The sequence below is a fragment of the Ovis canadensis genome, chromosome 7 (assembly GCF_042477335.2).
Source record: "Ovis canadensis isolate MfBH-ARS-UI-01 breed Bighorn chromosome 7, ARS-UI_OviCan_v2, whole genome shotgun sequence".
NCBI lineage: Eukaryota > Metazoa > Chordata > Mammalia > Artiodactyla > Bovidae > Ovis > Ovis canadensis.
In genome coordinates, this window is record NC_091251.1 from 95,415,194 (window position 1) to 95,432,659 (window position 17,466).

Genomic DNA, 17,466 nt, shown 5'->3' on the forward strand with positions numbered 1-17,466 from the left:
GGACACTGTATGAAACCGCCATGTTGCCAACACTGGTGCAATATGTGTGTATGTGTGCCTTTGTGTCTAATCCTTTATAATTTTATAAATTTTATGGTTTGAAAAGATAATCTCCTATTACTGTACTTTTTTTGTTGTTGCTGTTAGTAAAGTTGAATATCTCCTCCTCTTATTGGGAAAATATCTATATTCCTTTTAAACTACATTTCCCATTCCTTCAGAATGTTCTCCTATTTCTTTATGACCTACAGCAGCATTTGATTATGTATTACAGAAGTAAATAATTCTCATATATGTTGACCATGTTACATCATTTTGTTAGCTGCCATTTAAATTATGTGTACATGTGTGAATATATGTATGTGTTAAATTTTGCAAGATGAGTTGATGATGGAAGGTGGAAATGATAAGAAATATGTATCTGTCTGCACCTTTCTCCCAACTTCCAGCACAGAGTTCCTAAAACTCTTATAAATACCTAAGTGATAGCAGCACTAGTCGCATCTTTTGTTCTACTGAGGTGACTCTAAGTGGGCTCCTGGATGGGGACTGCGTGGGCACTAGTAACCAGAAAGACCAATCCATGATTAGAAGCCTGGAATTTTCAGCTGTCTCTCCCAATTTTCTAGAGAGACTAGGGGCCAGAAACTGAGTTAATAATTGAGCATGCCTATGTGAGGAAAGGGCTTCCCTGGTAGCTCAGCTAGTAAAGAATCCTCCTGCAATGCAGGAGACCCTGGTTTGATTCCTGGGTCGAGAAGTGCTCCTGGAGAAGGGATAGGCTACCCCCTCCAGTATTCTTGGGCTTCCAAGGTGGCTCAGACAATAATCTGCCCACTATGTGGGAGACCTGGGTTAGATCCCTGGTTTGGGAAGATCCCCTGGAGAAGGACATGGCAACCCAGTCCAGTATTCTTGCCTGAAGAATCTCCATGGACAGAGGGGCCTAGCAAGCCACAGTCCATGGGGTCACAAAGAGTTGGACATGATTTAGCAACAAAGCATATGTGAGGAAGCCTCCACAAAAATCCCAATAGTACAGGGTTTGGAGAGCTTTCAGTTTGGCGAACACATCCACACTGCTAGGGAGACATACCTCAGCTCCACAGGGACAAAAGCTCCTGCATTGGGACTCTCCCAGACCTCGCCCAATGGAACTCTTCATCTGGCTGTTCCTCTGTATCCTTTATCATATTCTTCAATAAGGTAGCTGATGTAAGGGTTTCCCTGAGTTCGGCAAGCTGCTCTGGCAAATCAGTAGAACCTGAAGAAGGGGTTGTAGAAACCTCGGATTTATAGCCTAATCACACCGCGATTGTGGGTAACCTGGGGACCTACTACTTGCAATTGGCACCTGGGGTGGGGTGAGAGCAGTTTTGTGGCACTGAGACCTTAACCTCAGGGAACTGACACCATCTCCAGGTAGACAGTGTTAGAACTGAATTAAATTCTAGGACATCAGATGGTTGTCTCAAAGATTTACACCACACATATGGTGACCAGAAGTGTCAGAAATGCAGTGTTCTGAGTAGCAAAGGAGTCACACAGAAAAGAGACACAGGAGGAGAACAGCAGGTTTTTCCTAATATACACAAGGCATTTTAGGAAGTAGAAATGATTGCTGAGATACACAATTCAGTTGATGAGCTCGAAAACAAAATAGACATGGCTAGTAGTCAAATTAGGACTCGTAAGACTTAAGAAATCTCTCACAATTTCCAGAAATAAGAGGTAGGCTATGTATGAGAAAAAAATTAAGGCATAGAAGTCTGTAAACCACAATCTGTTCTACTAGCAGCAGTGGTCTTAAAAACAGAATAGAATAGAATAAAACAGAATAGGCTTCACCAAGCACCAAGTTTACTTAGGTTTAAAAATTCAGGATAAGAGAAAACACAACCACAGTATAAAGTCATCAGGAAGCATGTGCTCACACAAGATGAGGCTGAGTATTGTGTAGACAACTTTTGGCTTCAGATTAAAAGGCTCTATACAGACGTGAATAGAAAGTCGTTAAAATTTTCCAATGGTGTACTGAAGAATTAATACGAATAAACAAGAGCCTGGCTTTTATTCTTGGCCACTGGAAGGCTTCCCGGTGGCTCAATGGTAAAGAATCTGCCCGTCAGTGTAGGAGACTCCGGTTCAATAGTGGATCAGGAAGATCTCCTGGAGGAGGGCATAGCAACTCACTCCAGTACTCTTGCTGGGAAAACGCCAGGGACAGAGGATCCTGGTGGGTTAGAGTCCATGGGGTTGCAAAGAGTCAGACACGACTGAGCAGCTCTGGCAAACTAACATACTGCAAACTGATCTACAGATTCAATCTAACCTCCATCAAAATTCCAGCAAGTTTCTTTGCAGAGACTGGTAAGTTGATCTGAAAATTCCTATGGAAACTCAAGAAACCCATAATCTTGACAAAGAATAATAAAACTGGAAAACTCACAATGACCAATTTTAAAACTTGCTAGAAAGCAACACGAATTAAAACAATGTGGTACATGCAGAAGAATAGACAAAAAGATCAATGGAATAAAAATGAGATTCCAAAAATAAATCCTGACATTTACCACACTTACAGTCAATTGATTTTTGACAAGAAAATTCAAGGGAGAAAGAATGGTCTTTTCAACAAATTGTGTTGACACAATAGAATATCCATATGAAAAGAATGAATTTCAATCCTACCTCACAGCAAACACAAGAATGAACTCAAAATTGATTAAAGGGGTAAATGTAAGAGCTCAAATTATAGAATTCTTTGAAGAAGATATAGAAGCAAATCTTTGTAACTCTGGATTAGATAATGGTTTGACATCAAAGCATAAGCAAAAACAGAAAAAATACATGAACTGGACATCAAATTTGAAAACCTTTATGCACCAAAGGATACTGTTAGGTAGTTAGCATATGAAAAAGGAGTCCAGAAGGACGGTGGCTAAAAGACAAGGAAGGGAAAAGCCCGAGGCGGGGGCGGGGGTGGGGAGAAGGTCCAAGGACCAGAGTGAGGACCTCAGGTAGAACAAACAGCACTCCTGGCTAGCCCAGTTTACACAGGGCAGGCCCAGGGGGAGGGAAAAACATATAAAAAGAGGAGCCAAAGTGCCAGGGGTCTCTCTCCCTGAGCACGCACTCTCTCTCTCTTCTCTTCGGGTCTTTTGGGTTGGCATGCCCTCACGCCTCGAGGATGTATTTTCCTTTTATTTTCTAAATAAAACTGACCTGTAACACGGAGCTGTAACATTGATCTGTCTGAGAGCTGTGACACAGTCTGTCCGAGAGCTGAGATATGTTCTGTCCAAGGGCTTTAACGTCCGTCACTTCAAATTTTTGTTGTGACGACACAGAACCGAGGAAATTACACACTCCCCTGACAATACCATTAAAAAATTGAAAAGACATCTCACACAATGGTAAGAAATATTTCCAAATCACATATATGTTAGCGACTTGGGCCTAGAATATATAAAGAACTCTTTCAATTCAATGGTAAAACGCAGCAAGAGAAAAGCAACTAGAAAAATACATAAGAATTCCCATAAAAATTTCAGCTGAGGAACTTCCCTGGTGGTCCAGTGGTAAAGAATCCACCTACCAATGCAGGGAACATGACTTTGATCCCTGATTCAGGAAGATGTCACATGCCAAGGGGTAACTAAGCCCCTGAGCCACAACTAGTGAAGCCTATGTTCCCTAGAACCTGTGCTCCCCAACAAGAGAAGCCACCACAATAAGAAGCCTGCACACTGCAACTAAAAAAGCCCACACAAGCAGCAACAGAAGATCCGGAGCAGACAAAAATAAAGATACAAAAAAAAATTTTTTTTAACTGCCAGCTGACTTTTCAGCAGAAATGGCTTACCTGGTAGCTCAGACAGTAAAGAATCTACCCAAAATGCAGGAGACCCAGGTAGATGTGGGTTTGATCCCTGGGTTGTGAAGATCCCCTGGAGAAGGGAATGGCAACGCATTCTAGTATTATTATCTGGGAAATCCCATGGGCAGAGGAGCCTGGTGGGCTACAGTCTATGGGGTTGCAAAGAGCCAACACGACTGAATGACCAAGCACAGCAGATAAGAAGGGAACAGCATGATATATTTTAAATGATGAAAGGAAAAAATCTACAACCAACAACACTGTACTCAGGAAGGCTATCACTCAGATTTGAAGGACAGATAAAGAATTTTAAAGATAAGCAAAAACTAAAAACAGTTCAGTATCACTAAACTACCTGAGAAGAAATGCTTTAAAAAATTCTCTAAGTAGAAAAGAATAGGCCACAACTAGAAATATTAAAAGTATGAAAAAAAAAATCTCATTGGTAAAGGCACAAAAAAGGTAGTATAGTTCAACCATTTACAAAGCAAGGTTAAAAGACAAAGTAACCAAATCATCTATATCCACAATAAATGGGTTAAGATATACATAAAAGGATGTAAAATATGATGTCACAAACAGTAAATGGTTTGGTGGGGTGGTGAGGGTAGAAATGCAGGGTGGTTAAAATGTGTCCGACATTAAGAGATCAAAACTTAAAATAATCAAATATATATCCATAAATAAACCTCTTGGCCAGCACAAACAGAATTACATAACAAACAGGAAAGAAAGGAATCTAAATATAAGACTAAATATAGTCATCAAGCCACAAGGGAAGAGAGAAACAAAGAAGAAACAAAAAAGAACTACAAAAATAATGAGAATGTGGCCAATAAAATTACAATAAGTTCACACCTATTAACATTACTTCATTTTTGTTTTCCTGACAGCACTATGTTTGCAGGATCTTACTTTCCTTATCACAGATCAAACCTGGGGCCACACCAGTAAAAAAGCACCAAATCCTAAAAACAGCACCACTGGGGAATTCCCTCAATAATTACTTTAAATGTAAGCAGATTAAATACTTCAATCAGAAGACAGAGAGTAGCTGAATGGGTAAAAAAACAAGACCCATCTAGAGGTTCCCGACAAGAGGTTCACTTCAGATCTAAAGAGACACACAGACTGAAAGAGATGAAAAAGGCATGCCATACAAATAGAAAATAAAAGAAAACTGAAGCAAAAATAAATATTATCAGTTCAGTTCAGTTCAGTCGCTCAGTCGTGTCTGACCCTTTGCAACCCCATGAATTGCAGCACGCCAGGCCTCCCTGTCCATCACCAACTCCTGGAGTTCACTCAGACTCATGTCCATCGAGTCCGTGATGCCACCCAACCATCTCATCCTTGGTCGTCCCCTTCTCCTCCTGCCCCCAATCCCTCCCAGCATCAGAGTCTTTTCCAATGAGTCAACTCTTCGCATGAAATGGCCACAGTACTGGAGCTTCAGCTTTAGCATCATTCCTTCCAAAGAAATCCCAGGTTTGATCTCCTTCAGAATGGACTGGTTGGATCTCCTTGCAGTCCAAGGGACTCTCAAGAGTCTTCTCCAACACCACAGTTCAAAAGCATCAATTCTTCGGTGCTCAGCCTTCTTCACAGTCCAACTCTCACATCCATACATGACCACAGGAAAAACCATAGCCTTGACTAGACGGACCTTAGTCGGCCAAGTAATGTCTCTGCTTTTGAATATACTATCTAGGTTGGTCATAACTTTTCTTCCAAGGAGTAAGCATCTTTTAATTTCATGGCTGCAGTCACCATCTGCAGTGATTTTGGAGCCCCCCAAAATAAAGTCTGACACTGTTTCTACTGTTTCCCCATCTATTTCCCATGAAGTGATGGGACCAGATGCCATGATCTTCGTTTTCTGAATGTTGAGCTTTAAGCCAACTTTTTCGCTCTCCTCTTTCACTTTCATCAAGAGGCTTTTTAGTTCCTCTTCACTTTCTGCCATAAGGGTGGTGTCATCTGCATATCTGAGGTTATTGATATTTCTCCTGGCAATCTTGATTCCAGCTTGTGTTTCTTCCAGTCTAGTGTTTCTCATGATGTACTCTGCATATAAGTTAAATAAGCAGGGTGACAATATACAGCCTTTTCCTATTTGGAATATATCAGATATATTTAAAAATAAAGCCTATTAATATTTTTAAAATTAAAATTTATATTAAGCAAAGTGGTTGAAGAGAGACAATAATACAAAAAATATGTAACATGTTTTTAATTTTAAAAACCAAAGAACAGAAAAAGACTAGTACCATAATGTGTTTACACTCCCATATATTTACCTACTTTAAATATTAATCAAAATCTAGATGGATGCATTCATCTTTGGGGGAAAGTGGCAAAAGGACAGAGAAGAGACTCATCATTTACCACTGTAAACTTGTCATTACGTATGTGCTTAGTCACTCACTCATGTCCGACTCTTTGTGACCCCATGGACAGTAGCCTGCCAGGCTTCTCTGTCCATGGGGATTCTCCAGACAAGAATACCGGAGTGGGTTGTCATGCCTTCCTCTGGGGAAGCTACCCAAACCAGAGATCTAACCCATGTCTCCTGCATTGCTGGCGGATTCTTTACGGTCTGAGCCACCAGGGAAGCTGAAGAATACTGGAGTGAGTAGCCTTCTCCAGGGTTACTTCCTGACCCAGGAATCCAATCAGGGTTTCCCGCACTGCAGGCAGATTCTTTACCAGCTGAGCCACTGGGGAAGCCCTTGCTTATGTATGCTTTGGGAAAAAAATTTTTGTCCTTTAAAAAGAATTTGAAAAGCAGTATGCAAACCTATAGCAAATATCTGGAGGCCATGAGAAAAAAAACACACATGCTCAATCTCTATTACAAAATGAAGCATGAATTTTGCTTCCTAGTCTTCTTCTAAGAGTTTCACACACACTGTCAACTTGGATCCCCTTATAGCAGACTTCCATCATGCTACATGCAAGAACTCTTAAACCCCAAAAGATATAAACTTATTTGAATCCACAGAACTAGTCAGTGATGAAGCCAGAGCTAGAACTTTAATTATATTTTACTGCAATGCTGCTGCTCACTGTTGAGTTCCACATTGGAGCTGGTCAAGGTTCTGACAGTTATTAGAGGCTAATCCTTAGCAGTTTTACATTTGCCAAGCCTCACGTTTCTCCTTTCCAATATTTGAAAATTATTCCCAGTGTTTTATGGACTTGTTAAATTGTGTATGTAAAATAGATGGGACATCGCTGAAGAGTAGCTATTACTATACTATATGCAAAATGCTGGGTATCCTTAAACATTATACCTACACTGCTTCTAGGATCACATTCAAAAGGCTGACATTTAGTATCTACGAAGGCTGAACATTCTCATTCTCTATGATACAGCAATACCACTCCCAGGTATTCACTCCACTGAAAGGCACATACATGTCAATCAAAAGATATAGTCTTGAATATTCAGAGCACTATACCCAGGAGTCCCAAACTGGGAACTAACAAAAGCCTATAGTCAGTAATATTCGACCAATACTTTTATGATCACAAAACAAAATACTATTTGGCAGAGATAAAGAACAATCTACAACTACACTCAAAAACAGCTATGAAGCTCACAAATGTAATGTTGAGCCAAAGTAGACAATAAAAACGGCACACTGGAGGATTCATCACCGTAAAATACAGAGTTGGGAAAAACTAACCCGTTTTGTTCATTGGAAGGACTGATGCTAAAGCTGAAACTCCAATACTTTGGCCACCTCATGAGAAGAGTTGACTCACTGGAAAAGACCCTGATGCTGGGAGGGATTGGGGGCAGGAGGAGGGGACGACAGAGGATAAGATGGCTGGATGGCATCACTAACTCGATGGACGTGAGTTTGAGTAAACTCCAGGAGTTGGTGATGGACAGGGAGGCCTGTCGTGCTGCGATTCATGGGGTCGCAAAGAATCGGACATGACTGAGCGACTGAACTGTACGCGTTTTGTTGGACTCAGGATAGAGTACGTTGGGCAAGGGAAAGTGCTACTGGGGTGCTGGCAATGATGTTTCTAGACCCTTGAGCTCGGTTGCCCAAGTACGTTCGGGTTACGAAATACATTGAAATATACACTTAGGATTTATGCACGGTTTTGTGTGTGTGTGCGTGTATGTGTATAACTCATTAAAACTTCTAGAAAAAATTGGGAGAGACTAGTATTCTTGGAATTCTAAAGGCATTAAAGGCATTCAGCTCCGGTTTCACTACGAATCCATATCCAACACGCTTCACTCCAACAAGCGAGGGATGTCTGAGGCAGAAAAGAGGCGTGGGCGGGGCGGGGTCCACTCCACATTATAGACAGCAGAAAATCCCTGTGCGCCCCGCCCTGGGCCAGAAGAAAGACCCGGTGCTTTTACCTCCAACGAGCAGGGGTCCGAGACCTAAAGGGACGCCTCCAGAGGCGGCTCAGCTACAGATTTCTCTCGGCTCCAGGCGACGCCCGACACCCTCGGACGTCCGAGCGCCCTCCACCCGGCCTGAGGCAAAAACTGCAGTAGCCGCCCGCGCCTTCAAGCTCAGGATCCAGACTGCGGCTGTGGGCCCGAGATGGCGGCGACAGTGACGCTGGAGCCGGCCGGCCGCTGCCGCTGGGACGAGCCCGTGCGCATCACCGTGCGCGGACTGGCGCCGGGGCAGCCCGTCACGCTGCGCGCGTCCCTGCGCGACGAGAAGGGCGCGCTCTTCAGGGCCCACGCGCGCTACTGCGCCGACGCCGCCGGCCTGCTGGACCTGGAGCGCGCGCCCGCGCTGGGCGGCAGCTTCGCGGGGCTCGAGCCCATGGGGCTCTTCTGGGCTCTGGAGCCCGAGAAGCCTTTTTGGCGATTTCTGAAGCGGGATGTGCAGACGCCCTTCGCCGTGGAGCTGGAGGTGCTCGACGGTCACGAACCCGAGGCCGAGCGGCTTCTGGGCCGGACGGTGCACGAGCGCGACTTCCTAGCGCCCGGGGTGCGGCGCGAGCCGGTGCGCGCGGGCCGGGTGCGCGCCACGCTCTTCCTGCCGCCAGGTGAGCCTGGGGTGCTGGGGCCTGGCGAGCGTGTGCTGTAGGCCGTCTTGGTTTGTGATACTGCTTCCCGGGAAGGGTGGCTTGGGATCAGGGTCAGAGAAGAGGATGTTGACTAAATCCGTGACCTCACATTCACAATGGAGGCTTTTGATTTGTTCTGCTCTCTGCTATGCGGCTTGCTTGCATTATCTCATTTAACCTCTGTATCCCAAAGAGGTGGATACTGTTATTATGCAGATTAAAAGAAAAAAAAAAAAAGGCCTGGGTGGGGTCTGTAGGTTCACTTTGCTATGAATAACTACAGATTTCTATGACCTTCAGCTCTGACACAGTATGATGGTCTTACACAATATGATGACAGCCGAGGAAGCTCGTGCCTCCTCACTCTTCTTGAGTGTCCTGCGTACACTGGGCCCCTTACCCACTGTTTCATGCTCCTGTCCACCACAGATCACTTTCTAGACTTCACGGCCTTCCTCACCTAAAGCCTCACAGGATCTCTCTTTTTCTTTCCTCTAAGCAGACTCTGAACCAAAGGTATCACCAAGGGTTTTGATTTGCTTTTGAAACCTTCGTTTTGATTCTCAATTCTGTGCCCAATCCTATAAAAGAACACTGCAAATCAACTGTCTAAAATCCTCCTTCCATGATATAGCATTAGACTCTGTTACCCTCCTTTACAATTGAAGATTCTCCAGGTATACCTTGGAGATAATTTGGAATTTGTATTGTTCAATAATGACTCAGAGAGTTCTTTTCTTTCCTCTGATTCACAGGCACCCACTAACTACTTTAGAAAGATTTCTGAAAGGAAAGCAAATTATTTAATAAATTATGTAATACATTCTCTTTATAATATTGCCTTCTTTAGGATCTGGACCTTTCCCAGGGATCGTTGACATCCGCGGTTTTGAAGGAGGCCTGTTGGAATATCGGGCCAGCCTTCTGGCTGGCCATGGCTTTGCCACATTGGCTCTAGCTTATTGTAGCTTTGAAGATCTCCCCGAGATAATCGATACCATAGACCTGGACTACTTTGAAGAAGCCCTGTGCTACATGCTTCAACACACCCAGGTTCTCCTAATGTCCTTTATCATTGTCTCTAGAACCTGCAGAGAGGGTGTCACTTTGCGCTCTCCTATGCCAAGTGCATTGATGCTGCTTTACTCTTCTACTTTCACAGACATTTCTTTTGAAGACTTCCTTGGTTTTAGGTACCTACTCCACTTTCTCTGTCAGATGGATTAAAGTTGCTAACTTCATTGTAAAGTTCATGTGAGATTTTATTTCAGGGAATTATGTAGTAATATTAAAATTTCTTCAAGTGGAGTTTCTTATTTTTTTAGCTTTGCATGCTTTTTAATCTTTATATTTCTGATAGCAGAATATGTTCTCAGACTTGATAGAAACTTGTCCACCCATTTCAGAAGCTAAGAACTACTTAATTGGACTTTGAAGTCTTACTTTGTTTCTATAAAGCTAACCATTTTTCAGTATATATTTAGATGTGGTCTGGTAATGATTTACTTCTTGGGACAGACTTTGCTTTCACAAGTTAGATACCCAAGAACATTGATGTTATAGTTCCACCTGAGTGAGGCTCTGAACTCAACAGGCTCCATGACTCAGCATTCTCTAGTGCATGACTCTCTGGAAGTTTGCAACCAGTTCCCAAATTTGCCAGTGAGGTGAGTTTTTAAGATTTGTTTGCCACGTGTCCAGGAAGATAGTCTTTACAAGGAAAGAATCTCCTCTGTCAGCTGAGGTTGAGTGTCTTTTGAGCAGTTCACAAGTCAAAGCTAGCAGCTTCTCTAGTTGCATTTAGAAAAATGTTTTTCTCTGGGGTAGGTTTTTCACTTTTGTCTCTTCTTTTCTTCCAGATAAAAGGCCCAGGCATTGGCCTTCTGGGCATTTCTTTAGGGGCTGATATTTGTCTCTCCATGGCCTCATTTTTGAAGAATGTATCAGCCACAGTGTCCATCAATGGATCTGGATTCAATGGAAACAAAGCTATATACTACAAAGAGAACAGCAGCATTCCACCACTGGGCCATGACCTGAGGCGAATGAAGGTAGCTTTCTCAGGCCTCCTAGACATTGTGGATATAAGGAATGATATTATAGGGGGATGTGAGAACCCCTGCATGATTCCAATAGAGAAGGCCCAGGGGCCCATCCTCTTCATTGTTGGTCAGGATGACCATAACTGGAGGAGTGAGCTTTATGCCCAGATAGCCTCTGAACGGTTACAGGCCCATGGAAAGGAAAAACCCCGGATCATCTCTTATCCTGGGACTGGGCACTACATTGAGCCTCCTTATTTCCCCATGTGCCCAGCTTCTTTGCACAAATTATTGGACAAACCCGTAATGTGGGGTGGGGAGCCCAGGGCCCATTCTAAGGCCCAGGTAGATGCGTGGAAGCAAATTCTAACCTTCTTCACCAAACACCTTGGACCTTCCCCCAAATTGTAATGCACTGCTCTGTTACTGACAGGAGAGAGAGATTCAAGGTTGGATTCTAGTGTTTAATAATCTTATCTGAATCATTTGTCCCCTGGGTAACATTAAATTCTTGTCATTGTTATTAATGATGTAGGAAACTTTTTGGAGTTTCATTTTGTAATGAATTTTTCTAATGTAACACATACCTCTTGTAGAAGACTGGATTAAAAGTATACAAAACAGTAAAAAGTATCCCCACTATTAAAATTTGTGTTTTCATCTAGGTGTTTTTAGTTAACACTTGGAGGCACAGATGAAATTGAAAGCTGAACAAATGCTAGGTTACTTTTTCCATCATTGGGAGAGAACAACCATTCAGCATTTGCTACTGGTTCAACTACCGCTGACAGAAGAATTTTCACTGGCTAAAATATACACAAAGGTGTCGATAGAAGGATAGCCAGACTGACCTTTTTCTCATAGAGATTAGAGAAGAATCCCCTGGGAGGAGGAGTGATGGTAAGAAGGGGAGCATCTGGCTCTGGAACAGTTTAGTCAAAACTCTGATACAAAGGAGCAGGACTATGACCTATTTTCCTTCTTGCTTCCTGGGTCTAAGAACAAACTTTGGAAACTCATATAGTGACATTCTTAGAGGCATCATCACTTTCCCTGACAACAAAGCTATAAAGCATTATGTAGGTATATTTGAAGAGATAATGGTTGTGAATTTTCTAAAACTGACAATGACATCAACCACATAGTCTGGAAGGACTATGTCTTAGCTCAGGCTTCTCTAACAAAATACCATAGATAGAGTGGCTTAAACAACACACATTTCTCACAGTTGTGCAGTCTGAGAAGTCCAGGATCAAGGTTCTGGCAGATTCAGTTCCTGGTGAGGGCATTTTCTGGCCTAGAGACACCTACCTTCTCCCTGTCTCCTCACCTGGCAGGGAGAGGAGAAACCACCTCTGGTTTCTCTTCCTCGTTTCATAAGGACACTAATCCCATCATGGGGGCCTCATTTGAACCTGACAAACTCCTAAAAGCCCTACCTTCAAATACCATTACACTGAGGTTTCAGATGTCAACATTTGAGTTTTGAGGGGACATAACACCCATTAACTTCAAGTCAGTTAAAGAAAATCATATTTAACATATCACAGAAAAGTTGGTTCTTAAATATTTATTTATTTGGCTATATTGGGTCTTAGTTGCAGCATGCAGGCTCTGACTTGTACCACGTGGTCTTCTTTCTAGTTGTGGCGTGTAGGCTCAGTAGTTACAGTACTTGGGCTTAGAGGCCCCGTGGCATATGGGATCCTAGTTCCCTGACTAGGGATCAAACCTGTGTTCCCTGCACTGGAAGGTGTACTCTTAAGGGCTGGATCACCAGGGAAGTCCCAGAAAAATTGTTCGTAACATTTATTCTTGCTACTTCTGGCACCAACAGGCGGGAGATCTACGCCCTCTCCCCTCAATATGGATGGGTTTCTGACTGCTTCAGTTAGTACAGTAGGGCTGAACTACTACTACAGTAGCCTGAACCGAGGCTTTGTGACTTTGGTCATAAAGGCCATGATGATTTCACCTTGTTTGCTGGGAACACTTGCTCTTGGAGGGCTGAACCACCTGATGAAGCTTGACAAACTTGAGGCTGTGATGCTGTGAGGAAGCCCCAAATACACAGAGAAGCCAACTGTAAGCACTTTCCTGTGATCATCCCAAATGAACTCAGCCTGCGAGTCATCTCAGCTCAGGTACTAGATACGTGAGTGAACAAACCTCTAGATGATCCTAGCCCTAGCCATTGAATCTTCCCAGTGAAGGCCTTAGATATCCTGAAGCAGAGGAGAGTTGTCCCAGTCAAGCACTGTCCAAATTCTGGATCTATGAACAAAGTATTGTTTTATGTAACTATATTTGGGGTGTATTTCAGTTATCTATTGCTTGTAACAAACTACCCTAAAACATAGTAGCTTAAAACATTGACCATTCTATTTTTGTCACTCACCAGGCAGGGAAGTTGGTATTGGCTGTCAGCTAAGATCTTGGGCAGGGCTGTGGGTTCACAGGGTCTCAGTTCTCTCCATGTGGGCCTTTACAGTGGCTAATTTGGCTGGCTTCCAAGAGTGAGCATCGCAGCATAGCAAGGCCAAATTGCATGGCCTTGTCTTTGACCTAGTCTTGGAAGCTACATAGTATCACTCCTGCCATACACTATTGGTCAAGGTGGGCTTCCCTGATGGCTCAGGTGGTAAAGTATCTGCCTGCAGTGGAGTAGACCTGGGTTCAATCTCTGGGTTGGGAAGATACCCTGGAGAAGGGAATGGCTACCTATTCCAGTATTCTTGCCTGGAGAATTCCATGGACAGAGGAGCCTGGCGGGCTACAGTCCATGGGGTCACAAAGAGTCAGACACGACTGAGTGACTTACACTTTCACTGGTCAAGACAATCACAAAGACCCACAAACTTTAAGAACATAGTAGTCTACCTCTCAAAAGGAGAGTGCGTACTCTAGAAAAGCATGTGGAATGGGAAACACTGTAATCACCTTTTAAAATCTGCCTTCTAAGCCACACTATACACATTCCTCCTACATGTAAAATACACCCATCCCTCCTTTAAGGACCCCCCTTCCCACCAGAGTCTCATTCTAGTACAGCACCATGCTCAGGCTCAAAGTCCAAGACTGCATCAATTATATCAGGCTCAGATACAGATGAAGCTCCTCAGGTATAGTTCCTTGGGTATAGCTCCTTAAGCATCTTCTCAATCTGAAGACCTATGAACTAAATAAGGAAGTTAACTGTACATACACACACATCAGGATACGGTGGTGATAGTATAATTCTTAGACATTCCTGTTCAAAAATGAGGAATGTGGGAGGCACATAACAGCCCCTAGCCATTCTGAAACCCAGCTGAGAACATGTTGTCAATTCTTCCATTGCTGCTCAATTTATACACTGTGAGTTGTTCTCTGTAGCTCCTAAATGAGCGGAAAACCCTCCTGGAACTGTTTCCTGGACAAAATGGATGAGACATCCGTCTCTTTTTATTTTGCTCTGTCTTTTGTTCAGTTGCTAAGTCATGTCTGACTTTTGGTGAAGCCGTGGACTGCAGTACACCAGGTCTCCCTGTCCTTCACCATCTCCCGGAGCTTACTCAAACTCATGTCCATTGAGTTGGTGATGCCATCCAACCATTTCATCCTCTGTTGCCCCCATCTCCTCCTGCCCTCAATCTTTCCCTCCTCAGGGTCTCTTCCAATGATTCGGCTCTTCTTATATTCTCTCTTTTAGTATACTTCATATACTCTCTTTTAGTTCAGACTCTGCTTCCACCAGAACAATTCTCTTAAGAATTAAGCAGGTTTTCTGAAAATTATTAGTGGGTTTCACTTTCCTAGATAATACACCACTGCAAATCTGTTTGAGACAGGAACTTCTCTATCTGGAGGTCCTTGGGATGATGCTGCAGGCAAACATCCTTAAGGTTCCCATAAATTCTATTATTTAATAGACAGGATATGCTAGGTACACCTTAAAATCTTTAGAGGACGTTTTGCCATTCTGAAATGTTTTATGAAGCACTACCTTGAATCTTTTCTTAACAGAGTCTTTCACACAGATCCAGCCTGGGTTTGACTTTGTTCTGAATTCCTGTCTTAATTACGGAGTAATTTACCATCTAGAGAAGTTGCAAGAAGAAACAGTATTATTGTTATATCTGGCAAGCCCTGGTTGCTTCCTACTTAGCAGTTCGTTCTTTAGCTCACCTCTTCCTCTTCCATTTTGTCATAGTTAGCAAGGAGAAGCATAGCTGATGATGTTCTTTAGTAGTGTGCCTGTGTGGCTTTTAATTTTCGTGTGTCTATTGTAGGTTTTTTATTTGTGGTTACCATGGGTTTCATATATGATGACCTATATCTATATCTACTTGTTTTGAACTAGTAATCATTTAGTCCTTTAAGTTCAAACACATTCTAAAACATCTGCATTTTTTCTTCCCCTTACCTACATATTGTGTTTTTGATGTCAGATTTTACATTTTCATGTTACCCTTAACTGTTTATTGTTGCTATAGTTGCTTTTTTGTCTTTGAATCTTCTTACCAGCTTCTTTAAGTGGTAAATCTTCAACTCTTACTACACATTTTCCTTTCTTAGTGAGATTTTCCCTTTCCTAATGAATCTTCTTTTCTACTTAGAGAGGATCCTTTAACATTTAACCAAGGAAATGAAGCACCTATACTCTAAAAATTATAAAACACTGATGAAGAAAACTGAAGACTACAAAAAAAAAAAAAGAAATATTGAGTTCTTGGATTGAAAGAATTAATAATAGTTAAAATGGCCATAGAACCCAAAGCAATCTAGAGATGTACTGCAATCCCTATTAAAATACCCATGATATTTTTCATAGAAGTAAAATAAATCCTAAAATTCATATGGAAATACAACACGTCCCAAACTGCCAAAACAATCTCGAGGAAAAAAAAAAAAGAGAGAGAGAGAGAACAAAGTTGGAAGTATTATGTACCCTATCTTCAGACTATATTACCAAGTTATAGTCATCAAAGCAGCATGGAACTGGCACAAAAACAAGTACATAGATCAACGGAACTGAATAGGAAGCCCCAAAATAAATCCATACACCTTTGTTCAGTTAACCTATGAAGGAAGCAATTAACCTATGACAAAGAATATGCAATGGCAAAATCATAGTCTCTTCAACAAGTTGTGCTGGAAAAACTGGATAGCTACATGTCTATCTGTTCAGTCGCTCAGTCGTGTCTGACTCTGCGACCCCATGAATCACAGCATGCCAGGCCTCCCTGTCCATCACCAACTCCCGGAGTTCACTCAGACTAACGTCCATCGAGTCAGTGATGCCATTCAGCCATCTCATCCTCTGTCGTCCCCTTCTCCTCCTGCCCCCAATCCCTCCCACCTCAGAGTCTTTTTCAATGAGTCAGCTCTTCACATGAGGTGGCCAAAGTACTGGAGTTTCAGCTTTAGCATCATTTCTTCCAAAGAACACCTAGGGCTGATCTTCAGAATGGACTGGTTGGACCTCCTTGCTGTCCAGGGGACTCTCAAGAGTCTTCTCCAACACCACAGTTCAAAACCATCAATTCTTCAGTGCTCAGCTTTCTTCACAGTCCAACTCTCACATCCATACATGACCACTGGGAAAACCACAGCCTTGACTAGACGGACCTTTGTTGGCAAAGTAATGTCTCTGCTTTTTAATATGCTATCTAGGTTGATCATAACTTTTCTTCCAAGGAGTAAGCGTCTTTTAATTTCATGGCTGCAGTCACCATCTGCAGTGATTTTGGAGCCCAAAAAATAAAGTCTGACGCTGTTTCCACTGTTTCCCCATCTATTTCCCATGAAGTGATGGGACCAGATGCCATGATCTTCGTTTTCTGAATGTTGAGCTTTAAGCCAACTTTTTCACTCTCCTCTTTCACTTTCATCAAGAGGCTTTTTAGTTCCTCTTCACTTTCTGCCATAAGGGTGGTGTCATCTGCATATCTGAGGTTATTGATATTTCTCCCGGCAATCTTCATTCCAACTTGTGCTTCTTCCAGCCCAGCGTTTCTCTACGTGTAAAACAATGGAATTAGAATATTTTCTCATACCATATTCAAAAATAAAGCAAAGAGAGATTAAAAACCTAAATGAAGGACTTAAAACCATAAAACTCCTACAAGAAAGTATAGGCAGAACACTCTTTGACATGAATCATAGCAACATATTTTTTTATCAGTCCCCTAAGGCAAAAGAAATAAGAGCAAAAAGAAGCAAATGGCACCTAAGTAAACTTAACAGGTTTTACACAAAGGAAACCATCAACAAAACAAAAAGACAACCTACTGAACAGGGTAAAATATTTGCAAATGATATGACCAACAAGGGGATTATATCTAAAATAATAAACAACCCATACAACTAAATATCAAAAAGAACAAAACAATTTAAAAATGGTCAGAAGACCTGAACAGATATTTTTCCAAAGATGGTGTATCGATGGCTAACAGGCATATGAAAAGATGCTCAACACCGCTCATCAATGCAAATCAAAACTGC

At 42.4% G+C, this 17,466-nt stretch overlaps 1 protein-coding gene across 1 annotated transcript; it reads left to right on the forward strand.

Annotated features, from left to right (window-relative positions):
- The first annotated feature begins 6,104 nt into the window (after nucleotides 1–6,104).
- Nucleotides 6,105–11,628, forward strand: LOC138443876 (peroxisomal succinyl-coenzyme A thioesterase-like). The gene is made up of 3 exons (XM_069597018.1): nucleotides 6,105–8,917; nucleotides 9,789–9,991; nucleotides 10,798–11,628. Exons 1-3 carry the CDS (start codon nucleotides 8,461–8,463, stop codon nucleotides 11,389–11,391), a joined length of 1,254 nt encoding a protein of 417 aa, XP_069453119.1. The 5' UTR covers nucleotides 6,105–8,460; the 3' UTR covers nucleotides 11,392–11,628.
- The last annotated feature ends 5,838 nt before the right edge of the window (nucleotides 11,629–17,466 follow it).

What these genes read in the sequence shown, in the direction of transcription:
- LOC138443876 (XM_069597018.1), top strand. Translation starts at nt 8,461, where the DNA reads ATGGCGGCGACAGTGACGCTGGAGCCGGCCGGCCGCTGCCGCTGGGAC. An exon ending in CACGCTCTTCCTGCCGCCAG is followed by an intron (nt 8,918 to 9,788) that starts GTGAGCCTGGGG and finishes TGCCTTCTTTAG; the next exon opens with GATCTGGACCTTTCCCAGGG. An exon ending in ACATGCTTCAACACACCCAG is followed by an intron (nt 9,992 to 10,797) that starts GTTCTCCTAATG and finishes CTTTTCTTCCAG; the next exon opens with ATAAAAGGCCCAGGCATTGG.